A 27,304-nucleotide genomic window follows, 5' to 3' on the forward strand; every position below is an offset into this window, starting at 1 on the left:
GTTTACTGAGTGATGTGAATTTTTTATCCCTGGAGACTTGTAAAACAGGATAAATATCCATCTGGCTAGATATTTCGTGGGCTTTGTAGAGTGAGTTTGAACATTCCATTAACTGAGTGAATAAGCCTGCCTGTGTTCGAGCAGGGGGAGGAATGTATTGGGATTCAGCACGTGAGTACTTATCATTACTTAAAAATATACCCACCATTTTTATCTCTCGTAACTATGGTATATTTGTAGATTGTATTGTCCTCAGAGGCAGGGATTGCATCTTTGCTTCCTCGAGTGTCTAGTACAGTCTCCGAACCAGTTATGCTTTTTGACACAGCCACTGGAGAACCCATCCAATCCTACCATTCTATACTTTGATAGAATGATTTCAAAATTGTGGTTCTATGTTTTAAATGGACATAGAATATGCCCACATTTGCTGATGCTGGTATCTTTCTCCTTCTCTCTGCTGTCCTGGATTAGTAGTAGTAGTAGTAGTAGTAGTAGTAGTAGTAGTAGTACTAATAATAATAATATTTGTGGTATTTGTCAAGTGCTTAACTGTATAATTCTAGGACTTCCTGGACTCCATACTGTCCACCCCTGTGCTGTAGGGTAACTATCTGTCCAGTTCTCAGCTGATCAGGTCCCTGTGCAATACAGCTGCAGTACTGGGCACCTTTGTGTCCAGCATTCATCTTTTCAGTGCCCAGTTTCCATCTCCCTCAGCGCCTACTGCTGAGTTCTTCGACTTGGAAACGGTATCCCTATTCAGACCTGGGAGGGGAACACAAAGGCCCTGGAGTAACAAGCAAGATTCATATGGCCCAGGCATGCTTCCACAAAGTGGTGGGAATGTCATCACCATTTGCTTTAGAATATAGCATAATGCAGATCTTATCACATTTATGTCCTTGTCTGGGATTCCTGAGGGGTGTCGATGGCCACCCTGCTGTGCTGGGGGAGACAGGCACAAGAGTATTTAAAAAGGTCCTTTGAGGCTTCCTTAGCCAATGTTAACAGAGGGGACATGTGGTAAAAAGCAGTGAAGCAGAGTTGCTTAATTTTAAACCTGGATTTCCAAATGGTAATGCACTTGGTTATAAGTCAAGTTATCAAACTTACCCAACTTTGGGCAGCTTTAAGATTGGAAAATCTCCTTGTGATGGCAATCGACATCTGGCCTGCTCTTTTACCCAAGTTCTCAGCTGCTGAGATAAACATGTCAATCATTTTCAATGCAGCCGAGAAGCTGCCTTGCTCCAACTTCCCCTTGGAGAGGAGCTCCGCAGCCTTCTGACAAGATGTACTATCTCAGACACCTTGTGGACCGGAGAGAACTGTTGGCTAGTCACCGCTTGCATTCCTTGCCTTGCCTGTCTTTCCGACCACGGTTTCTGAGGGCTTTGCTTCCTCTCCAGATGAGCCTTGTGCACAGAGCCTTGTCCTCAGGCCTTGTTAGGGACGTGAGCTAGTTCATGGGTTTCGACTCAGCCTAAAATTGAGAGCAAGATAGAACTCACTATCATGATCTCTCCCAACTTCTGTAAGTTTTCAGGCAGCACAACTCTGCAGTTGCCTTGGTGAGCTGAAACCATTGCTGCTTCTCTCATAGTGTGTAACTGCGGAAAGGGGATAATTGGATTCAGGATGTGACAGTATCCCAAACACTCTTCCCTTGTGTATGACAAGAGTCACTTTCGTGTTTCCCCACTGGGAAATCAATCAATGGGATTTATTGAGTACTTACTGTGTGCAGAGCACTGAAACTAAGGATATTAGGCAGGGAATGTGTCTACCATCTCTCCTGTATTATACTCTCCCAACTGCTTTGAAGAGTATTCTACACACAGTAAAAGCTCAATAAATGTGATTGATTGACAAACAGAATTAACATCCACGTTTGGGGTCTAAAAATCTTGATTGTCAGTCTCAGGACTTCTCAGATCAATCAATAGTATTCATTGAGTACTGACTGTGTCCAGAGCATTGTATTAAGTGCTTGGGAGAGTACAGTACACCAGAGTAGGAAGATACAGTCCATGCCTACAAGGAGTAAACAGCCTAGAGTGAGAAACAGACAATATAAATAAATTATGAATATGTATGTAAGTGTAGTATGGCTGAGGGTGGGGTGAATATCAAGTGCTTAAGGGTACAGATGAATCTCTTGCTAATGCTTCAGTCATAGGCAGCAAAATAAAATAGTCATTCCAGATGTCCCCTCTCAGAAACATTGTTCTTGAACCTTTTATTACCTACCTCTGTGGTGCCCAAACTTGCTTGTGAGTGATGGAACAATAAGGTTTTAGGTGCCAGAATCCTCTGAAAGGGGAGATTTCCCCTCTCAGAAACATCGATCTTGAGCCTTTTATTACCTACCTCTGTGGTGCCCATACTTGCTTGTGAATGGTGGAACAATAAGGCTGTAGGTGCCAGAATCCTCTGAAAGGGGAGATTAGAGAAGAGCATGAACCAAACTGGGAGCTGCCTCAGCCTGCCCCCTGGTTCCATATGCCTTCGTAGCCAGTGTGTTAGACATCCAATGAATGCGAAATTTCAACTGTAGTTTGGCCCTCATACATCAGTAGTCTAGGAGTAAGTTATAGTGATAGATTGATCACCCAGGTCAGCAAGATATGAGTGCCACTGGTATTGTAAGTGTGATTTCAGATACACTAGCTTTCAGGTGATTGCCTTCATTTTCTGACATTGATTAATTGAGAACTATGTTGTTGCCAGGATAGGGCCTAATATAACCAAGGCCATCATCATCTGCTTTTGTATCAGGTGTATCACAGGTGTATCTGGGAATAGAGCTAGGATCAAGAAGTATGCTTGGAAGAGAAGAATACAGTTTTATCGGGTTGTAAATGGGGAGCATCCCAGACTTTTTAGTTTGTGGGCACACTGGCTCTAGGTGATCTCAGGTGATGTATGTGGGCATGTGCCTAGGCCTTGGAATGGGCCAGGACCCTTGCAGGAAATCTTAGCATCACTAACTTTTAGAGATGGGAGGAGCCTCTGAACCAGTCCCCTGGTCAAGGCCCTTCAGGTTTCCTGAACATTTTTCCACTGGTGAAAGCTCCTATCAGAGCATAGAGCCTGGGCCAATCATTCTCGGTTCGTCATACCCATTTGGTGACTAAAACCTCAGGCTCAAACTGACATCTTCTCTTTTTCTTTCTTTTTTTTTTTAAATGGTATTTTTAAGAGTTTATGACATGCCAGGCACCATGCTAAACACTAGAGCAGATGCAAAGTTGGGCAAGCCCATGTCCCACATGGGACTCACAGTCTTAATCCCCATTTTACAAAAAACCTTTTATGGATATCTTTTTCCATGAAGGTCTTCAGGGATGTAGGCTCCTCCACCTTCACACTTCCCTTGGAAGACCAATATGGTGTTTTTGCCCTTCTGGGCTTTAAGGCCCTTTTCTCTCATCAGCCATCAGTGGATAAAGTTGGTGAGTTCATTATGGTGTTTCTTATGTTTTTACTATCTGCCTATGCAAGGAGTATATGCCAATAAAAAATGAATGCAGACAGAGTCTGTGTTCCACGGCGGGGCTCACATTCTAGTTAATTAGCCAGATTCAAAGACCAGTAAGAATAGGGTAGCAGTGAGATTGAAACATTCGATATGAATAAAAGGCATGTATTTTCCACTGAGGAGTTACAACTCTGGAGCTTACAGTGTTAAAAATACATTACTAATCCAGTGTCTGCACAGAGCAGTGTTCAGTAAATGTTGATGGCATCATGATCATGATTCTTCTGATGGTTTCTGATCCCCTGGTTGTTTTCTGCTGCACTGGAAAGCTAGTCTCTCTTCATTCTTTTTTTTGGTCACTAGGTTGACATTACCATTCACTCATCATACTATTTAATTTCGTTTAGTTGTTGTCAGACCATTTTTCCAGTTTGTCCAGGTCCCTTTAAATTTTATTTCTGTTTTCCAAGTGTTAGCAAATACAGCCTCATCTGTAAATTTGATAAGCATGTGCTCAGTTCCTTCATTTAGGTCATCAAAAAAAGAGGATGAATAAAATTCATTCTGAAAGGTATGAAAGGATCTTATCAACTGAACAGGGGATCTCATCACAGTTTTGGATTCTGCCATTTTTTATAACACATGTCTGAGATGTTCTCAAGGGACTAAAGATGGAGTCATGGCATAATTCCAGGCCATATGTGGAAGTTTTCCATGGTGCACTGCCCCGGTGTCTCCCCAACACAGTGGTTGGGCCTCATATGCTGAAGTTCTGCTCAATCAGTTGACTGTTCAGCTTCAATGAAGGAGATGTTAATACTTTCAGGGAGCTTCATTAACTCTTTAAGATCATTTTGGGGTACCTTTTAGTAACCTGCACTAAGTGCATCATCCTGCAGGGCAAAAAAAAAAATCCCCTGTGCCCTGAAAGTGTCTTTAGTGTCTTCTTTAGTGTCTTTGTTAATACTAAAGAGTGACTTGGGCTCTGGGGAGAACAAGCCCATTATCAGCATTGTTGTTAATATGTTTAGAAAGTGCTATGCAGATTAATTAGTTATTCTTCATCATTTCTATTTCCAGAACATGAAATTTACTCTCTTGCTGCTGGCAGCCAATGCCTTCTCTAAAGTTTTTTCAAGACTACTAGAGCCTACTTAATACCACTGAAGCTATTTCCCTTTCAAAGCATTTGGTTAGGGAGTTGGGGATGAATTCATTTCTTCTCAAAACTTTCAACAAATATACAATATTTATAGTAGTGTCTCTGTGACATGAGGTGAGGAATCTTGATGATGATGATGATGGTATTTGTTAAGCGCTTACTATGTGCAGAGCACTGTTCTAAGCACTGGGGAGGTTACAAAGTGATCAGGTTGTCCCACAGGGGGCTCACAGTCTTAATCCCCATTTTACAGATGAGGTAACTGAGGCACAGAGAAGTTAAGTGACTTGCCCATAGTCACACAGCTGAAAGTTGGCGGAGCCGGGATTTGAACCCATGACCTCTGACTCCAAAGCCCGGGCTCCTTCCACTGAGCCACGCTGCTTCTTGTTACAAATTTAACAAAAGAGCACTGAAGAGAAGCTACTGAAAATAATGGCTGTGGCTATGGTAACCCAAGGTGAAAAGCATTATTTGCATCAGTTTATCACTCCATAGAGAGGCAATTTACACATGTTGCAGCTATAACAGGACAGGATTGATGAAATCACAAATGACCTATCACAACACGAAGTCAGATAACTTATAAAAAATTTGTTTCTGAAAGACATCCAGGAAAAATAGTTCAACGATTTGACAGCTGACATGCCCTGAAAACATTTACCCCAGAAATAGTGCAGCTTTTATGTTTTTTTTTCTGTATTTCTCTTCCACAGGAATGGGGTTCTTATTAATAGTTTTAGGGGACATGGAATGGAGTTGAGAAGGAAATTGGGAAGTTTCTCTCCAACAGAAGTTACCTGATCCAGGTTCTGTTCCCTTTTTGTTTACATGATTGTGGAGCATAGAGAAAGTAGTCAATGTGTGCATAGCACTGTACTATGTGCTGGAAGTTATACTTTTTACTTTTTCAATTAATCCTTCCAGCCTCCTGATTCTGCTTCTTATGGTGGATATCTTACCACCATTCCTGAGGGAGTCAATAAATAAAGTGTAATAAAGTGTAATGATGCTACTTACTGAAGGTACAGTTTTTTTGTTGGGAGACAGGGGAAGGGGGATGTCTGTGGAAGTAGAACAGCTCTTGCCCCCTGGAACCTTCTCCCCGACACCCTTCCCTCCAAAATAATAATAATAATGATGGCATTTATTAAGTGATTACTATGTGCAAAGTAGTGTTGATTAGGAATCGTTTAACAACTGAACTGAAGTCATGGTGTTTTAGGTCTGGCCACCTTGCTTTTATTAACCTTGTCTTAAAAAGATATTCTGAGCCATCATGTTATAACCTACAGTCTCACTGTGATTATGGTAACATGTTACTGATGATGGTGTTTAGTTTCTGGATCTCCAAGACTTTGGTTAGTAGGATCAATCAAACAAATGTATTTATTGACCACTTATTGTGTGCACAGCACTATACTAAGGGCTTGGGAGAGTACAATATAACAGAGTTGGCAGACTCGTTCCCTGCCCAGAATGAGCTTACAGTCTAGAGGAGAGGTTGCTGGGAAACAATGAGAAGGTATAAAACTAGTTACCAAAATCACCTTGCTCAGCTTTCTTCCTGAATATTGGCAGTTATGGTAGCATCTCTGAAGTCCTTTGTCCTTGAAGAAGAGGTTCCATACATAAAGTGATTAGATATTTGTCATCTCCTACCATTCCGTTGAAAGGTTTGATTAGTAGGACTTTATCATTCTTCATGGCTCTCTGCCTTTTATCTCCTAGCTGCCTATCATCTATCTACCTTCAGTACATGTATCAGTTTATATTGAGCACACACTGTGCACTATTCTAAGCCCTTGGCAAACTTTCCCTGTGTCTATCAATCATCTCTGTAGGTGGTTTAATCTTTGATGCCAAGCTAGAATGTTCGAGTCTATATATTTGTCTGTCTGTGTCCCTTATAGTTACTTTAATATCTGGATCTTTTAGCAAAAAAGTGATCCTAACATGAAATTCACTCAGCAGATGCAGGCTACCACCATCAAATAGCAGAGAAGGGACTTTCTGATATACCAGTAGTCCACAGCTGTGCCATGTTGTTTAAGGTTGTGATAACTGCATCTTTAAATCCTATCCAAATGTGTGCTTTAGACTAATTGTGTGTAATCATTTGGGCTAAATGTCCTTCAGACCATAAAAGCCTACTTTTTTGAAGCCATATTTATTTTGGGGTTCTCAGTCAATTTCCAGTATTAGGATTTTTATTTTGAACTATGTTCTAGGAAAGGGTCTATTTTCTTCTACATCTGACCCATTTCCAGTTAGATGCCAAAGCCTTCCTTCCAAAAAACTTTTGGAATACATTATATATCTTCAACTGAAGTAACAAAGGGAGGAAAATAACCCGAAATCTTCCAGAAAATCACCTGGACCATCTGTCTAGGATTTACTTGAAAAATGACTGTAAAAATGCAGACCCAGGACATAAACATGTCTGAATTTCATTGCAAAGGTATTCTTAATGGTCCGAGAAAGATAGCCCTTCAATGGGATTTGATATCTTCACATTTTTCACAACTAACCTAGCATCTTTTTACATTGCCAACAAAGGGTGAAAGTCTTAACTGTGCTGGTGAAAAAAGAAATCATTCCAACTTCTTTATATCAAAAGGCCTCATTAGCCAGCGCTTACCTTCATCTTTATATTTTTCAGCAGCATGGCCTAGTGGATATAGCACAGGCCTGGAGTCAGAAGGACCTAGGTTCTAATTCCAGCTCCTAGTCTGCTTGGGCAAGTCACTTCTCGATAATTCAGTTACCTCATCTGTATAATGGAGATTAAGACTATGAGCCCTATGTGGGACAAGGACATGTCCCACCTGATTAGTTTGTATCTACCCCAGCTCTTAAATCAGTGCTTGACACATAGTAAGTACAAACAGTGCTTGACACATAGTAAGTACTTAAAAATACCATTATTGTTGTTATTATTTCTATACTATTAAAAATATACCCTGTTCAGGTTATGAAGTTGTAAAATTTGTTTTCCTTGGCAGTGCCTATGTATACAAAGGCAAAATTAGGGCAGGTACTCTTAATTACTCTCATTCCCCCATTCCCTCCCTTCACTTCCCATTCTGTTGTCCCCTTGACCAAGGCCACTGGGGCAAGAAGGAAAGATGGTGAAATAGGAAAGTGTGGTGAGTCCCCCCAAAAAAGCCCCCATGTTCTAACAGATCATTTAACAGTATTCCTTTGATTCCCCAGCCATTTCAATATTTGACTTTTCGACCCTTATAACTACCGAGTGGGCTGTTTGCAGTCATCTGGGTGATGAAGATACTTAACCAGGACAAAGGCAAGTAATGCTCATGTAGTCCCACATAACAGAAAAATATAAATGAAATTCTGACAGTATCCCTAACATCAATAAAATAATATCTGCTCACTCCCAACTCCTAACTTGGTAGATACAAAACTTTCATTAAAAATAATGTGGCACAAGAAGTTACAAAAAAGCCCCGCATTCATCATTGAACTGGGCTCACTTAAATGTCTATTTTCCTCTGACTTGAGTAGCTATGATATAAGAATTGGACAACTTGAGACATTAAATTACAGCGACAAAAACAAAGACAATACCACTCTGACTAAGAAAGGTCGTCTTTGCCTGTCTTCCCAGTCTTATTTGTTTGTTGTTGGCAATCATTCATATCACATTGGTTCCACTAATAAAATAATTAGTTTGAAGGGCACCATAACAATAACAGGGAAGATAAAATTCTTCAAAGTAGGTTGAGTATTTTCTAATACTGAAATAAATTCACAAAATAATAACCAGGCAGTCCCAAACAATTTTTTCCACACTGGATATGTCCTGAACATTTTCTGCTGTAAGCCATACCCATTTCTGTGATTGTAGGCTACAGTGGCTTCAGACATTCTGTGTGCATAGGATTTGTTATTGTAAAACCATAAAGAGAATATATTCAATTTGCATCCACAAGATTCTAAACTATTTGAAAAATTCTCAAGACTACATAACATTGTATGTATAGCTGTCCTTCACTTTTGAAGATGTCAGTACTGACAATGAGCTTCTACCCAAGCGTGCTGATGTGGCTTAAAAGATTTATGGACAGCTGACAATCCATTCCACACTGTGTGAACATAAAGATTGTCTTCTGCCATGCTGATGTGTTTCTGTCATTTGTGGCACCTCTATCTGCTTTTGAATCCCCTGTCTCTCAGTCTTTTAATCTTTCCAAAGTCTCAGCTCAGGGGAAGCGTTCTCTCCTGACTGGTACACACGCCAAGATTGTCTGCTGCAATTTGTCTCCCAACAGTTTGCCATGATACAATAGTATTGTTTGAAAATGTCCCACTCTTCTTAAAAAAATGTGTCTGGCTTCCCTGCTTATGTGTGTTTCCTTTGAGTTTAAACCTCCAGCTGCTTTGTGGGTATGATCCATTTTCTTTACCTGGCATCCTTAGGGGAGGCTAGGGAACAATGAACATTGACTCAAATGCTGGTTGAACTAACTGACTTCCAGGACTTCACTGCAGGTGGTCATTCTTGCTTTGTGTAGTGGAGTACATCTCCTAGGTGATTGATAAAACTGGTCAAGTCTTTGACCAGACTTTCTATGGTAGTCCAGCTTTGTAAACCTTCAACTTAGAAGGAAACTTCATGCCCCACTGACACTAAACTTCATCTTCTCTTCATGTGGGACTGCAAAATTTGGGGGCAGCATGTCATTTTGTGTGCTTAAGGTTAAGTTTGCTCTGACTCTGTAGCATGTTATAATCTGTACGTCTCTGTGTGTGTCAGCATACTGTCGTTCCTGGATATCTGTCGCAAAGATTTTGCATAAAGCTCAAAGCCTGCTGAATTCTAACTGGATCAGAAGTGAGTGTCTTCCAGTCTCCCTTGTGAAAACATCAAGCAAGACTCAACTACTAAATCAGCCTTCTAACTCCTCTCCCTTCTCCAGTTTGTACTTTACTCTGCTGCCATTATGCTCATTCTAAAACATCATTCTCCTCATGTCTCCCTAAGCCTCAGACTCTTTCAGTGGTTACCCATTCATCTCCACATCAATAGAAACACCTGCCTGCTGGCTTTAAGATAACAGGCTCTCTCCTTTCTACTTAACCACTCTCTTCTCCCACTAACCCCAGCTCGCACTCTTCATTCCACTCCAGCAAACCTACTCGCTGTTCCTTGTTTTTGTCTCCCACCATGACCCTATGGAAATCCCATCTACTCCAGGATTTTCCCAATTAATTAATAATAGCCAGGCTTAAAACCTTCCAACTGCCTCTTCAGCACTTTTACACCACCTAATCCCTTTTGTACAAATCTTTACATTCTCTTAGTTCTATCTACGGTGCATTTTATTGCCTGACCCTGACCTATATCTACTAATTCTATTGTTCTATCCCAAGCACTTAGTATAGTTCTCTGCAAGAGTGGGTGCTCAATAAATACGACTGATTGAGTGAAGCATGGCAGCCTAGAATAGGCTTAGTGACAACTGGACCTACCTTACAGCCCAGCTTACTCTGGTGGTGACGGGGAAGTTCAGACAGAGCATCTGAACATTGTCCTTTGGCTTTGGCTACTCTTCAGTGGTTTGGCCAGTTAACTTGTTCTGCTGTAAGCCATACCCATTTCTGTGATTGTAGGCTACAGTGGCTTCAGACATTCTGTGTGCATAGAATACTTCTGAGGATTTGTTATTATAAAACCATAAAGAGAATATATTCAATTTGCATCCACAAGATTCTAAACTATTTGAAAAATTCTCAAGTCTACATAACATTGTATGTATAGCTGTCCTTCACTTTTGAAGATGTCAGTACTGACAATGAGCCTTGAAGTCTTTTGGACAGTCACATTTTCTTAATAGTTGCCAGAGCCCTCAAATACTGATTGATGCCCTCAACTACTTTTGTAAGATTATCTGATACATTATAGAAAGAAGGTTATAGAATACAACAGAGCTGTCTTTTAGTCTGACGTCAAACTGTGATTCAGGGAGGGCACTAGTTACAATATTCTTCTCTCACCTGGCCCAAAGGATTCTGGCCAGGATTGTATAGGCAAAAGAAAGCAGTAATCTCCTCCAGGCTTTTCCCAGTCAACTCTTTCACCTAACCTCTTGAACATGATGATTAGGGTGGCATCTCTTGAAATCCTGTGACATGGTTTCAGTGTTCCACCTGAGAAATAGCCTATGCAACTATTAAATCCCTTCCTTGCTTGTAAACTTCTGCAGGAAGGTCAGATAATAAGGAATTAATTTATATACTGCCTTTCCTCCAAAATATTCAAAATGCTTTTACTAAGTAGTGTTAAAGTCAAATTGAAAGCCACGCATGGAAATAGCCAGCCCAAGGCACAACATTATTTTCATAGAGCAACCAAATAAAAGAGTGGCATTTGGCCTCATCCAAACTGGGTACTGTGGTCAGTGCTCACAGATTTGCCCTTCACAGGTGGCACTCTATGGATTTGCCTTTAAATGAGATTAGCTACCTGCAAAATAATTTAATCCCTTAATAACGATATTCCAGTAAGATGAATACTGGAATTTAGAGGGGCAGTTCTGTAAGTCAGGACAGAAAAATCAAACTCTGGAGTTCCAAGCCATACTTTAAAGCTCGTTCTGAGTCTGATACTGAGGATGGTAGTCCTTGATATGAAATTTGGTCTGAAATAATCTTGCAACTTTTGTAATAAATTGCCAATGAAATAGCTCCACAGGGTATATAGATTGTGGGTATTAAACTCCTTTCTACATAATAAAATATTCCAGTAATATCCAGCTTTCAAAAAAAATGAATCAAATGAGACAACTGTTTCTAACTCATAGCTCATCATTTTAAAATTTTCCAACCTGCTGTTTTTATTAGTGGGAAGACTTTGCTCTCATCCCCCTCCACATTTCTAATAAAAATCCCTGCACTTCCTTTCTGACAGAGAAACCCCAATCAAAGCTGATCACGTGCTGCTGGACTTCTGAGCATTTATGATTAAGAAAGCGATTTCTCTGGCCATCTTTAAAGCTGTATCTCCTATAAGACAGTTGAGAAAAAATATCCATCACCACAAAAGAAGCCAAGCATGATTTCATATAATGGAACTTCCATTTTCATTTCTCTAAGAGAAGATTGTAGAGATGTCAAATATATATATATATATATATGTACATATTCACACACATTTATATATGCTTGCATGTGTGTATACACATATATGTGTGTGCTCTTTAAATTCTATACCTAGGGCAGTGATTAACTAAAGGAAATTGTAATCCCCTCCTATAATTTGAGGTTCACTGTCACTTTTAGTGATAGCATTAAACTCCCAAGCTGTCTAGGTTTTTTTTTTTTTTTGGTGTCTAGCAACTTTGCCCTTCTTACAACTTGAAGGTGTAGAAGATTGGTAAGGAGAAGGGAGTTGATGCATTTTATAAGTTTCAGGCCCAAAATAAGTGGAGAAGAGTAAAAGTCTTACCATCCAGATCTCTGGAAAATTATCCCCATTCCCAAGTCTCAGTTAATGATATCTTCCTCATTTCCTGACCTCCCCTTTCCCATAGGTGACTACAACCTGGGAAAACTAAATCAATACTAAATGATTTTGTAATTAACAATTAACTAATGAACAAATTGGGATCTCTGATTTTCCTAGGGTGAAAGGTTTGAACATTTCTCCCTAAATATTAGTGGATTTAGACTTTGTATGAGTCAGTCACCAAACCCGCACCATAAGTGAAGGCTGAATCAAGTGAACCTTTCAGAAACCATGTCATTTAACGTTTGGAGAGATAACAAGTTCCACGCTGCGTAGCATAATGGCTTATGAAATTCTTTTTTTACAAGGGCCATTATCCGGCATTAATAGCACTTTATTTCTTCCTCTCTGCTTATTTGGAACATAAGTATAATGGTGGGAAAATGCACGAGAACCTGCAGCCAGATAACAGCCCTCCAAATTTACACAGCTTTCTAGAACTCCTGGCCTTTGGTGCTCTGAATCCTTTTGTGTTTTTTCCCTGGAAAGAAGATCTTTTGATTTCACTCAGGTAACTAACTGGTCAGGCAAGAGTTGGAAAACAGAACACTCTCCCCAAGTGTTTCTGTTCTACTGATGCCATTTGAATCAGCTGACTGTCCTCTCAGAATTTGGGGGCTAACTATCTAAGCTAGCTCATTCTTTTGTTTTCATTTTCATCATCACCATTGTTTTCACCTTAAAGATAGTTAATTGACATGAAGAAACTATATGATAACTTGGGGTTCTTGACCTCCCTTTTATTTCACTCATTCATTCAATCGTATTTATTGAGCGCTTACTGTGTGCAGAGCACTGTACTAAGCGCTTGGGAAGTACAAGTTGGCAACATATAGAGACGGTCCCTACCCAACAGAATGTTTCTAAACATTCAGATCATTTCAAAACAGCAATTGCCAGTGCACTGCCCTTAAGCATCTGTGCCTATCACGGGAGTTTGGGTAGTTGTCACACCACCATTTGCTGCTCTCTTGCTCTTAATCTATTTGTCAGAAGTATTGAGTGCTGAATGCAGAGCACTACTAAGCACTTGGAAGAGTGCAATTGAACAAGCAGATACAATTGAGTAAGTAGACACAATCCCTGCCTTCAAGGAATTTACAGTCTAGCAGCATAGTTAGGGAATAGCTAATAGAAGCAGTAGTTGGTGGCTCTTTTTTGAACTATTTATTTCCTGTAATCCTTCAAGGGGCTGGACCCACATCTCCTTTATCTGACCCTGTTCTGCTCTTTTCCTGGATGTGGATTAAAAGCTACCTAATAATAATACTTAATAATTATGGTATGTAAGTACTTACTATGTGCCACTCACTGTTCTAAATGCTGGGATATATACAGGATAATCAGGTTGGACACACCTGCCCCATATGGGGCTCATAGTCTTTATCCCCATTTTACAGATGAGGTAACTGAGGCACAGAGAAGTTAAGTGACTTGCCCAAGGTCACATGGCATGGCAGAGCTGGAATTAGATCCCATGTCCTCTGACTCCCAGGCTTGTGCTCTTTCCTACCTGTATTTGGTAAGAAGTTTGTAGATGATGGCAAACCAAGGTGCTTACCTGCCTAAAGTGCCCTGATGGAAAGCAAAGAACCTGAATAACTGACAGGTGAGGAAGGGCTGACGTTCTGTTGTGGATGCAGCAAAAGTCATCTAGTTTGTGTTCCTATGTCAAAGAAATATGAGAAAAGCAAGATGGAAGAATTGTCTCTGCCTGACTTTGTGTGAGAAGTGAGGCTAATACTGTATCTATCAATTGACCAATGGTATTTATTGAGTGTTTTCTATGTGTAGAGCACAATAAAATAGATTTAGTTCTATTCAACAGTTCCTTTAAAGGAAGAAATTATTACAAATAGGGAATATGGCATATGCATTCTCAGAGTTGAGTTATTTTAAAGTAGCAGTGAGTTCACTGGATGATTTCAAGTTGAAATAAATGCTTTTGGGATGGAAAAACCTAGCCCATCAACTCTGTGAGAGGTGAAGAGGGAGAGTTAGTGAAGAAGTCAGAGGATGAGAAAATCAGCTCTGCAGCAAAGCCCCCAGGAATACAATCTTTTAAGTGTTCTTGTCGAATGTTTCTATTTGAAGGGATTTGTATTTAATGGATGACAAGTTAATGTGTCATCAGTGTCTGCCGTTGTGTAGAGCTGTTAAAGGGAATGACACATTTTTAAATGTGCAACGTTCTATTATACTAATACATGAGCTTGCCCATTAAACAGAAAATGAAATCAGCCTGAAAGGCTGGAAGAAGCCCCAGGAGAGTTTGAGTTGATGGCACATTCTGCCCCCTCTTCAGAGGTCTCCAGCTGACTCACTCCCTTCACCTTTCCTGCATGTTTACGATTTGAATGAAAACAGAATTCTGCTACAGCAAGAAAGTCTCCATCTCTCACACTCTAGTCCTAGGTAGCAAACAATGAAAAATGAACAGTAATTCCCTCTAACAAGAGAAATGTCTCTGTTGTTGTTGTTGTTTTCCATACCGAAATAGTAGGCTGGTTCGACCACACAGAAAATGTTTGTTTGAACAGCTCAAAGTGAATATTGATGGATTTCCATAAGGTATGGATACTTATTATTATTCTTATTCTACAGATTGGGAAACTGAGATACAGCAGTCCCATTTTGCTTCTCTGGAATTAATGTCTCTCGCCCCCTTAAGACTATAAGCTCCTTATGGCAGGGAACATGTCTGCCAGTTGTTATACTATATTCTCCCAAGCACATAGTACAGTGCTCTGCACACCGTAATCACTCAATAAATATGAGTGGAAGTCAGTGCATGAGTGACAGTGAATACTCAGTTTTACTTACTTGCAGCTACTGTTCTCTCCAGGACAAATTATGGCTCAGTGGAAAGAGCACGGGCTTTGGAGTCAGAGGTCATGGGTTCAAATCCCAGCTCTGCCACATGTCTGCTGTGTGACCTTGGGCAAATCACTTAACTTCTCTGAGCCTCAGTTCCCTCATCTGTAAAATGAGGATTAAGACTGTGAGCCCCATGTAGGACAACCTGATCACCTTGTATCCCCCCCAGCGCTTAGAACAGTGCTTTGCACATAGTAAGTGCTTAACAAATGTCATTATTATTATTATTATTATTATTATTATTATTATTATTATTATTACTACCCTTCAGAATTCAGATTTCCCACAAGGGTGGTGTTGGGCACAGGCCTACGTATTAGAGGACCTGGGTTCTAGTCCTGGCTCCATCACTTGTCTGCTGTGTGGCCTTGGGCAAATCACTTCACTTCTCTGTGCCTCAGTTACCTCACCTGTAAAATGGGGATTATGACTGTTAGCCTGATGTGGGACAGGGGCTATGTACAACCCTATTATCTTGTATCTAATCCAGCACTTAGTACAGTGCCTGGCACAGGATTAGAACCCAGGTCCTCTGACTCCTAGGCCTGGGCTCTTTCCACTAGACCACATGACTTCTTAGTTGGAAAGGCCTTGTGTGGGAATTTTCCCCAGATGGGCAAATCCCTGCCTGTCTCTCTCCAGTAGAAGCAGCTCTGGTTGTCAAACCCCTTTACTTTTGGACCTCCCTTCATTTTTCTTTCCTAAATAAGAGAAAGCTGGTGGATCCCCTCCTGATTAGGAATCTTCTGCTCAGGGAATGGAGCCCTTTCGCACGGCACGCAAGTGTGACAATCAAATTTTGCAAATTTGTGAACAGACCCTACTTCATTCTTTCACTCATAAGCCTTGGTCTAGGGGAAAGAACACTGCTTTGGGAATTTGTGATCAATCAATAGTACTGGTTGAGCACTTCCTGTGTGTGCAGAGCACTGTACTAAGTGCTTGGGTGACTACAGTACAATAGAGTTGGTATACACAATCCCTGCCCTCAAGGAGCTCACAGTCATTATTATTATTATTTTATAGAGCCCGGGCCTTGGAGTCAGAAGGACCTGGGTCTCATCCGGGCTCTGCCACTTGTCTGCTACGTGACCTTGGGGAAGTCACTTGACTCCTCTGGGCCTCGGTGACCTCATTAGGAAAATGGGGATGAAGACTGCGAGCCGGATGATGGACCTGGACTGTGTCCACCTGATTACCTTGCATCTACCTCAGTGCTTAGAACAGTGTCTGGCACACAGTAAGTGCTTAACAAATGCCATAAAAAAACAGCTTTTTTGCAGCTAGGAATTTTACATCATTAAACAGTCACACGAAGAAAGAGGAGGTTAAGAGGGCTCCTTATTTTCACAGTACGGATTCCTCCCGAGGGGCCTTATCAAAATGAAAAGATTCTCCCTGTGGCTCAGTGGAAAAGATCCCGGGCTTTGGAGTCAGAGGTCATGGGTTCAAACCCCGGCTCCGCCAATTGTCAGCTGTGTGACTTTGGGCAAGTCACTTAACTTCTCTGTGCCTCAGTTCCCTCATCTGTAAAATGGGGATTAAGACTGTGAGCCCCACGTGGGACAACCTGATCACCTTGTAACCTCCCCAGCGCTTAGAACAGTGCTTTGCACATAGTAAGCGCTTAATAAATGCCATCATTATTATTATTATTATTATTATTATTATCTTTTCCCTATTAATGACTCGGAGCCTGTTTCTCCACTTACCGCCTCGATGTCTTCATTGGCAATGTGGAGCTTCTGTGTCAGCTTTTGGAAATTGTTCAGTTGATCCTAAAGCCATCAATCAATCAATCAGTCAATCAGTGGTATTTTTTGAGCACTTACTGTGTGCAGAGCACTGTATTAATATTAAGCACCTGGGAGAGGACAACAGAATAGAGTTGGTAGACATGCTCCCTCCCACAGCGAGCTCACAGTCTACAGATGAGCTTATAAAGATAACCTTAAAGGGGGTATTTTGTAAGCCTGTACTTTCTGCTGAGCCTGGGGTAGATACATGAGATAATCAGTTTGGACCCAGTCCCCCTCCCACATGGGGCTCACAGTCTCAATCGGTTCTATTTACTGAGGTCTTACTGAGTGCAGAGCACTGTACTAAGCGCTTAGGAGAGGGAAGCAGATTGGTCTAGTGCTCGTGGTCAGAGGGACCTGGCTTCTCACCCCGGCTCCGTTACCGCTCTGCTGTGTGACCTTGGGCGCTTCTTTGTGCCTTAGCAGCAAACCTTGTGACTCCCAGGCCCGTGCCCTAACCCTATGCAATCAATCAATCAATTGTATTTATTGAGCGCTTACTGTGTGCAGAGCACTGTACTAAGCAGTTGGGAAGTACAAGTTGGTAACATATAGAGACAGTCCCTACCCAACAGTGGGCTCACACACATATATACCGGTGCTGTGGGGAAGGGAAGGAGGCAAGACGGGGGATGGAGAGGGGGGTGAGGGGGAGAGGAAGGAGGGGGCTCAGTCTGGGAAGGCCTCCTGGAGGAGGTGAGCTCTCAATAGGGCCCCAAAAGGAGGAAGAGAGCTAGCTGGGTGGATGGGCAGAGGGAGGGCATTCCAGGCCAGGGGGATGAGACAAATGGCAGCAAACCTTGTGACTCCCTGGCCCGTGCCCTAGCCCTATGCAGCAGACAAATGGCAGCAAACCTTGTGACTCCCAGGCCTGTGCCCTAACCCTATGCAGCTGACAAATGGCAGCAAACATTGTGACTCCCTGGCCCATGCCCTAACCCTATGCAGCAGACAAATGGCAGCAAACCTTGTGACTCCCTGGCCCATGCCCTAACCCTATGCAATCAATCAATCATCAATCAATCGTACTTATTGAGCGCTTACTGTGTGCCGAGCACTGTACTAAGCACTTGGGAAGTACAAGTTGGTAACATATAGAGACAGTCCCTACCCAACAGTGGGCTCACAGTCTAGAAGGGGTAGACAGAGAACAAAACCAAACATATTAACAAAATAAAATAAATAGAATAGATATGTACAAGTAAAATAGAGTAATAAATATGTACAAACATATATACATATATACAGGTGCTGTGGGGAAGGGAAGGAGGCAAGATGGGGGGATGGAGAGGGGCACGAGGGGGAGAGGAAGGAGGGAGCTCAGTCAGGGGGGCCTCCTGGAGGAGGTGAGCTCTCAGTAGGGACCCGAAGGGAGGAAGACAGCTAGCTTGGTGGATGGGCAGAGGGAGGGCATTCCAGGCCAGGGGGATGAGACAAATGGCAGCAAACATTGTGACTCCCTGGCCAGTGCCCAAACCCTATGCAGCAGACAAATGGCAGCAAACCTTGTGACTCCCTGGCCCGTGCCCTAACCCTATGCAGCAGACAAATGGCAGCAAACCTTGTGACTCCCAGGCCCGTGCCCTAACCCTACGCAATCAATCATATTTATTGAGCGCTTACTGTGTGCAGACCACTGTGCTAAGCGCTTGGGAAGTGCAAGTTGGCAACATATAGAGACCGTCCCTACCCAACAGTGGGCTCACAGTCTAGAAGGGGTAGACAAAGAACAAAACCAAACATATTAACAAAATAAAATAAATAGAATAGATATGTACAAGTAAAATAAATAGAGTAATAAATATGTACAAACATATATACATATATACAGGTGCTGTGGGAAGGGAAGGTGGCAAGACGGGGGATGGAGAGGGGGGGTGAGGGGGAGAGGAAGGCGGGGGCTCAGTCTGGGAAGGCCTCCTGGAGGAGGTGAGCTCTCAGTAGGGCCCCGAAGGGAGGAAGAGAGCTAGCTTGGTGGATGGGCAGAGGGAGGGCAGTCCAGGCCGGGGGATGAGACAAATGGCAGCAAACCTTGTGACTCCCTGGTCCGTGCCCTAACCCTATGCAGCAGCCAAATGGTAGCAAACCTTGTGACTCCCTGGCCCATGCCCTAACCCTATGCAGCCAATCAATCAATCGTATTTATTGAGCACTTACTGTGTGCAGAGCACTGTAATAAGCGCTTGGGAAGTACAAGTTGGCAACATATGGAGACAGTCCCTACCCAATAGAGGGCTCACAGTCTAGAAGGGGTAGACAGAGAACAAAACCAAACATATTAACAAAATAAAATAAATAGAATAGATATGTACAAGTAAAATAGAGTGATAAATATGTACAAACATATACACATATATACAGGTGCTGTGGGGAAGGGAAGGAGGCAAGATGGGGGGATGGAGATGGGGACGAGGGGGAGAGGAAGGAGGGGGCTCAGTCTGGGAAGGCCTCCTGGAGGAGGTGAGCTCTCAGTAGGGCCCCGAAGGGAGGAAGAGAGCTAGCTTGGTGGATGGGCAGAGGGAGGGCATTCCAGGCCAGGGGGATGAGACAAATGGCAGCAAACCTTGTGACTCCCTGGCCCGTGCCCTAACCCTATGCAGCAGACCAATGGCAGCAAACCTTGTGACTCCCTGGCCCGTGCCCTAACCCTATGCAGCAGACAAATGGCAGCAAACCTTGTGACTCCCAGGCCCGTGCCCTAACCCTATGCAGCAGACAAATGTCAGCAAACGTTGTGACTCCCAGGCCCGTGCCCTAACCCTATGCAATCAATCAATCAATCAATCGTATTTATTGAGCCCTTACTGTGTGCAGAGCACTGTACTAAGCGCTTGGGAAGTACAAGTTGGCAACATATAGAGACAGTCCCTACCCAACAGTGGTCTCACAGTCTAGAAGGGGTAGACAGAAAACAAAAACCAAACATATTAACAAAATAAAAGAAATAGAATAGATATGTACAAGTAAAATAAATACAGTGATAAATATGTACAAACATATACACATACATACAGGTGCTGTGGGGAAGGGAAGGAGGCAAGACGGGGGGATGGAGAGTGGGACGAGGGGGAGAGGAAGGACGGGGCTCAGTCTGGGAAGACCTCCCAGAGGAGGTGAGCTCTCAGTAGGGCCCTGAAGGGAGGAAGAGAGCTAGCTTGGTGGATGGGCAGAAGGAGGGCATTCCAGGCCAGGGGGATGAGACAAATGGCAGCAAACCTTGTGAGTCCCTGGCCCGTGCCCTAACCCTATGCAGCAGACAAATGGCAACAAACTTTGTGCCTCCCAGGCCCGTGCCCTAACCCTATGCAATCAATCAATCAATCAATTGTATTTATTGAGCGCTTACTGTGTGGCGAGCACTGTACTAAGCACTTGGGAAGTACAAGTTGGTAACATATAGAGACCATCCCTACCCAAAAGTGGCCTCACAGTCTAGAAGGGCTAGACAGAGAACAAAACTAAACATATTAACAAAATAAAATAAATAGAATAGATATGTACAAGTAAAATAGAGTAATAAATATGTACAAACATATATACATATATACAGGTGCTGTGGGGAAGGGAAGGAGGCGAGACGGGGGGATGGAGAGGGGGACGAGGTGGAGAGGAAGGAGGGGGCTCTGTCTGGGAAGGCCTCCTGGAGGAGGTGAGCTCTCAGTAGGGCCCAGGAGGGAGGAAGAGAGCTAGCTTGGTGGATGGGCAGAGGGGGGGCATTCCAGGCCAGAGGGATGAGACAAATGGCAGCAAACCTTGTGACTCCCTGGTCTGTGCCCTAGCCCTATGCAGCAGACAAATGGCAGCAAACCTTGTGACTCCCAGGCCCGTGCCCTAACCCTATGCAGCAGACAAATGGCAGCAAACCTTGTGACTCCCAGACCCGTGCCCTAACCCTATGCAATCAATCAATCGTATTTATTGAGCACTTACTGTGTGCAGAGCACTGTACTAAGTGCTTGGGAAGTACAAGTGGGCAACATATAGAGACCGTCCCTACCCAACAATGGGCTCACAGTCTAGAAGGGGGAGACAGAGAACAAAACCAATCATATTAACAAAACAAATAGAATAGATATGTACAAGTAAAATAAATAGAGTAATAAATATGTACAAACATATATACATATATACAGGTGCTGTGGGGAAGGGAAGGAGGCGAGACGGGGGGATGGAGAGGGGGATGAGGAGGAGAGGAAGGAGGGGGCTCAGTCTGGGAAGGCCTCCTGGAGGAGGTGAGCTCTCAGTAGGGCCCAGGAGGGAGGAAGAGAGCTAGCTTGGTGGATGGGCAGAGGGGGGGCATTCCAGGCCAGAGGGATGAGACAAATGGCAGCAAACCTTGTGACTCCCTGGTCCGTGCCCTAGCCCTATGCAGCAGACAAATGGCAGCAAACCTTGTGACTCCCAGGCCCGTGCCCTAACCCTATGCAGCAGACAAATGGCAGCAAACCTTGTGACTCCCAGGCCCGTGCCCTAACCCTATGCAATCAATCAATCGTATTTATTGAGCACTTACTGTGTGCAGAGCACTGTACTAAGTGCTTGGGAAGTACAAGTGGGCAACATATAGAGACCGTCCCTACCCAACAATGGGCTCACAGTCTAGAAGGGGGAGACAGAGAACAAAACCAATCATATTAACAAAACAAATAGAATAGATATGTACAAGTAAAATAAATAGAGTAATAAATATGTACAAACATATATACATATATACAGGTGCTGTGGGGAAGGGAAGGAGGCAAGACGGGGGGATGGAGAGGGGGATGAGGAGGAGAGGAAGGAGGGGGCTCAGTCTGGGAAGGCCTCCTGGAGGAGGTGAGCTCTCAGTAGGGCCCAGGAGGGAGGAAGAGAGCTAGCTTGGTGGATGGGCAGAGGGGGGGCATTCCAGGCCAGAGGGATGAGACAAATGGCAGCAAACCTTGTGACTCCCTGGTCCGTGCCCTAGCCCTATGCAGCAGACAAATGGCAGCAAACCTTGTGACTCCCAGGCCCGTGCCCTAACCCTATGCAGCAGACAAATGGCAGCAAACCTTGTGACTCCCAGGCCCGTGCCCTAACCCTATGCAATCAATCAATCGTATTTATTGAGCACTTACTGTGTGCAGAGCACTGTACTAAGTGCTTGGGAAGTACAAGTGGGCAACATATAGAGACCGTCCCTACCCAACAATGGGCTCACAGTCTAGAAGGGAGAGACAGAGAACAAAACCAATCATATTAACAAAACAAATAGAATAGATATGTACAAGTAAAATAAATAGAGTAACAAATATGTACAAACATATATACATATATACAGGTGCTGTGGGGAAGGGAAGGAGGCAAGACGGGGGGATGGAGAGGGGGATGAGGAGGAGAGGAAGGAGGGGGCTCAGTCTGGGAAGGCCTCCTGGAGGAGGTGAGCTCTCAGTAGGGCCCCGAAGGGAGGAAGAGAGCTAGCTTGGTGGATGGGCAGAGGGAGGGCATTCCAGGTCAGGGGGATGAGACAAATGGCAGTGAACCTTGTGACTCCCTGGCCCGTGCCCTAACCCTAATGCAGCAGACAAATGGCAGCAAACCTTGTGACTCCCAGGCCCATGCCCTAACCCTATGCAATCAATCAATCAATGAGTCGTATTTATTGAGCACTTACTGTGTGCAGAGCACTGTACTAAGCGCTTGGGAACTACATGTTGGCAACATATAGAGACCGTCCCTACCCAACAGTGGGCTCACAGTCTAGAAGGGGTAGACAGAGAACAAAACCAAACATATTGACAAAATTAATTAAATAGAATAGATATGTACAAGTAAAATAGAGTAATAAATATGTACAAACATATATACATGTATACAGGTGCTGTGGGGAAGGGAAGGAGGCAAGACGGGGGGATGGAGAGGGGGACGAGGGCGAGAGGAAGGAGGGGGCTCAGTCTGGAAAGGCCTCCTGGAGGAGGTGAGCTCTCAGTAGGGCCCCGAATGGAGGAAGAGAGCTAGCTTGGTGGATGGGCAGAGGGAGGGCATTCCAGGCCAGGGGGATGAGACAAATGGGAGCAAACCTTGTGACTCCCTGGCCCATTCCCTAACCCTATGCAGCAGACAAATGGCAGCAAACCTTGTGACTCACTGGCCCGTGCCTTAACCCTATGCAGCAGACAAATGGCAGCAAACCTTGTGACTCCCAGGCCCCTGCCCTAACCCTACGCAATCAATCAATCAATAAATCGTATTTATTGATCACTTACTATGTACAGAGCACTGTACTAAGCGCTTGGGAAGTACAATTTGGCAACACATAGAGACAGTCCCTACCCAACAGTGGGCTCACAGTCTAGAAGGGGTAGACAGAGAACAAAACCAAACATATTAACAAAATAAAATAAATAGAATAGATATGTACAAGTAAAATAAATAGAGTAATAAATATGTACAAACATATATACATATATACAGGTGCTGTGGGAAGGGAAGGTGGCAAGACGGGGGATGGAGAGGGGGGTGAGGGGGAGAGGAAGGAGGGGGCTCAGTCTGGGAAGGCCTCCTGGAGGAGGTGAGCTCTCAGTAGGGCCCCGAAGGGAGGAAGAGAGCTAGCTTGGTGGATGGGCAGAGGGAGGGCAGTCCAGGCCGGGGGATGAGACAAATGGCAGCAAACCTTGTGACTCCCTGGTCCGTGCCCTAACCCTATGCAGCAGCCAAATGGTAGCAAACCTTGTGACTCCCTGGCCCATGCCCTAACCCTATGCAGCCAATCAATCAATCGTATTTATTGAGCACTTACTGTGTGCAGAGCACTGTAATAAGCGCTTGGGAAGTACAAGTTGGCAACATATGGAGACAGTCCCTACCCAATAGAGGGCTCACAGTCTAGAAGGGGTAGACAGAGAACAAAACCAAACATATTAACAAAATAAAATAAATAGAATAGATATGTACAAGTAAAATAGAGTGATAAATATGTACAAACATATACACATATATACAGGTGCTGTGGGGAAGGGAAGGAGGCAAGATGGGGGGATGGAGATGGGGACGAGGGGGAGAGGAAGGAGGGGGCTCAGTCTGGGAAGGCCTCCTGGAGGAGGTGAGCTCTCAGTAGGGCCCCGAAGGGAGGAAGAGAGCTAGCTTGGTGGATGGGCAGAGGGAGGGCATTCCAGGCCAGGGGGATGAGACAAATGGCAGCAAACCTTGTGACTCCCTGGCCCGTGCCCTAACCCTATGCAGCAGACCAATGGCAGCAAACCTTGTGACTCCCTGGCCCGTGCCCTAACCCTATGCAGCAGACAAATGGCAGCAAACCTTGTGACTCCCAGGCCCGTGCCCTAACCCTATGCAGCAGACAAATGTCAGCAAACGTTGTGACTCCCAGGCCCGTGCCCTAACCCTATGCAATCAATCAATCAATCAATCGTATTTATTGAGCCCTTACTGTGTGCAGAGCACTGTACTAAGCGCTTGGGAAGTACAAGTTGGCAACATATAGAGACAGTCCCTACCCAACAGTGGTCTCACAGTCTAGAAGGGGTAGACAGAAAACAAAAACCAAACATATTAACAAAATAAAAGAAATAGAATAGATATGTACAAGTAAAATAAATACAGTGATAAATATGTACAAACATATACACATACATACAGGTGCTGTGGGGAAGGGAAGGAGGCAAGACGGGGGGATGGAGAGTGGGACGAGGGGGAGAGGAAGGACGGGGCTCAGTCTGGGAAGACCTCCCAGAGGAGGTGAGCTCTCAGTAGGGCCCTGAAGGGAGGAAGAGAGCTAGCTTGGTGGATGGGCAGAAGGAGGGCATTCCAGGCCAGGGGGATGAGACAAATGGCAGCAAACCTTGTGAGTCCCTGGCCCGTGCCCTAACCCTATGCAGCAGACAAATGGCAACAAACTTTGTGCCTCCCAGGCCCGTGCCCTAACCCTATGCAATCAATCAATCAATCAATTGTATTTATTGAGCGCTTACTGTGTGGCGAGCACTGTACTAAGCACTTGGGAAGTACAAGTTGGTAACATATAGAGACCATCCCTACCCAAAAGTGGCCTCACAGTCTAGAAGGGCTAGACAGAGAACAAAACTAAACATATTAACAAAATAAAATAAATAGAATAGATATGTACAAGTAAAATAGAGTAATAAATATGTACAAACATATATACATATATACAGGTGCTGTGGGGAAGGGAAGGAGGCGAGACGGGGGGATGGAGAGGGGGACGAGGTGGAGAGGAAGGAGGGGGCTCTGTCTGGGAAGGCCTCCTGGAGGAGGTGAGCTCTCAGTAGGGCCCAGGAGGGAGGAAGAGAGCTAGCTTGGTGGATGGGCAGAGGGGGGGCATTCCAGGCCAGAGGGATGAGACAAATGGCAGCAAACCTTGTGACTCCCTGGTCTGTGCCCTAGCCCTATGCAGCAGACAAATGGCAGCAAACCTTGTGACTCCCAGGCCCGTGCCCTAACCCTATGCAGCAGACAAATGGCAGCAAACCTTGTGACTCCCAGACCCGTGCCCTAACCCTATGCAATCAATCAATCGTATTTATTGAGCACTTACTGTGTGCAGAGCACTGTACTAAGTGCTTGGGAAGTACAAGTGGGCAACATATAGAGACCGTCCCTACCCAACAATGGGCTCACAGTCTAGAAGGGGGAGACAGAGAACAAAACCAATCATATTAACAAAACAAATAGAATAGATATGTACAAGTAAAATAAATAGAGTAATAAATATGTACAAACATATATACATATATACAGGTGCTGTGGGGAAGGGAAGGAGGCGAGACGGGGGGATGGAGAGGGGGATGAGGAGGAGAGGAAGGAGGGGGCTCAGTCTGGGAAGGCCTCCTGGAGGAGGTGAGCTCTCAGTAGGGCCCAGGAGGGAGGAAGAGAGCTAGCTTGGTGGATGGGCAGAGGGGGGGCATTCCAGGCCAGAGGGATGAGACAAATGGCAGCAAACCTTGTGACTCCCTGGTCCGTGCCCTAGCCCTATGCAGCAGACAAATGGCAGCAAACCTTGTGACTCCCAGGCCCGTGCCCTAACCCTATGCAGCAGACAAATGGCAGCAAACCTTGTGACTCCCAGGCCCGTGCCCTAACCCTATGCAATCAATCAATCGTATTTATTGAGCACTTACTGTGTGCAGAGCACTGTACTAAGTGCTTGGGAAGTACAAGTGGGCAACATATAGAGACCGTCCCTACCCAACAATGGGCTCACAGTCTAGAAGGGGGAGACAGAGAACAAAACCAATCATATTAACAAAACAAATAGAATAGATATGTACAAGTAAAATAAATAGAGTAATAAATATGTACAAACATATATACATATATACAGGTGCTGTGGGGAAGGGAAGGAGGCAAGACGGGGGGATGGAGAGGGGGATGAGGAGGAGAGGAAGGAGGGGGCTCAGTCTGGGAAGGCCTCCTGGAGGAGGTGAGCTCTCAGTAGGGCCCAGGAGGGAGGAAGAGAGCTAGCTTGGTGGATGGGCAGAGGGGGGGCATTCCAGGCCAGAGGGATGAGACAAATGGCAGCAAACCTTGTGACTCCCTGGTCCGTGCCCTAGCCCTATGCAGCAGACAAATGGCAGCAAACCTTGTGACTCCCAGGCCCGTGCCCTAACCCTATGCAGCAGACAAATGGCAGCAAACCTTGTGACTCCCAGGCCCGTGCCCTAACCCTATGCAATCAATCAATCGTATTTATTGAGCACTTACTGTGTGCAGAGCACTGTACTAAGTGCTTGGGAAGTACAAGTGGGCAACATATAGAGACCGTCCCTACCCAACAATGGGCTCACAGTCTAGAAGGGAGAGACAGAGAACAAAACCAATCATATTAACAAAACAAATAGAATAGATATGTACAAGTAAAATAAATAGAGTAACAAATATGTACAAACATATATACATATATACAGGTGCTGTGGGGAAGGGAAGGAGGCAAGACGGGGGGATGGAGAGGGGGATGAGGAGGAGAGGAAGGAGGGGGCTCAGTCTGGGAAGGCCTCCTGGAGGAGGTGAGCTCTCAGTAGGGCCCCGAAGGGAGGAAGAGAGCTAGCTTGGTGGATGGGCAGAGGGAGGGCATTCCAGGTCAGGGGGATGAGACAAATGGCAGTGAACCTTGTGACTCCCTGGCCCGTGCCCTAACCCTAATGCAGCAGACAAATGGCAGCAAACCTTGTGACTCCCAGGCCCATGCCCTAACCCTATGCAATCAATCAATCAATGAGTCGTATTTATTGAGCACTTACTGTGTGCAGAGCACTGTACTAAGCGCTTGGGAACTACATGTTGGCAACATATAGAGACCGTCCCTACCCAACAGTGGGCTCACAGTCTAGAAGGGGTAGACAGAGAACAAAACCAAACATATTGACAAAATTAATTAAATAGAATAGATATGTACAAGTAAAATAGAGTAATAAATATGTACAAACATATATACATGTATACAGGTGCTGTGGGGAAGG

The 27,304-nt window shown here is 44.2% G+C and overlaps 2 protein-coding genes across 6 annotated transcripts in view; one reads left to right on the forward strand and one right to left on the reverse strand.

Annotated features, from left to right (window-relative positions):
* Positions 1-27,304, forward strand: part of B3GALT1 (beta-1,3-galactosyltransferase 1) — a 354,820-nt gene that overhangs the window by 314,175 nt on the left and 13,341 nt on the right. Inside the window, exon 6 of one of the 5 annotated variants that reach the window (XM_038751646.1) lies at positions 14,678-14,748. The exons of the other annotated variants lie outside the window; for them this stretch is intronic. The gene's annotated coding sequence lies outside the window, so the exon portion shown is untranslated. The remainder of the gene's footprint in view (positions 1-14,677; positions 14,749-27,304) is intronic. 5 annotated transcript variants of the gene reach the window in all.
* LOC119932080 overlaps positions 1-27,304 on the reverse strand; it is a 62,610-nt gene that overhangs the window by 23,544 nt on the left and 11,762 nt on the right. Inside the window, exon 6 of the mRNA XM_038750893.1 lies at positions 16,767-16,832. Within this exon, the coding sequence (XP_038606821.1) occupies positions 16,767-16,832 (66 nt within the window). The remainder of the gene's footprint in view (positions 1-16,766; positions 16,833-27,304) is intronic.

Source organism: Tachyglossus aculeatus, chromosome 9, assembly GCF_015852505.1.
Source record: "Tachyglossus aculeatus isolate mTacAcu1 chromosome 9, mTacAcu1.pri, whole genome shotgun sequence".
NCBI classification, from domain to species: Eukaryota; Metazoa; Chordata; class Mammalia; order Monotremata; family Tachyglossidae; genus Tachyglossus; species Tachyglossus aculeatus.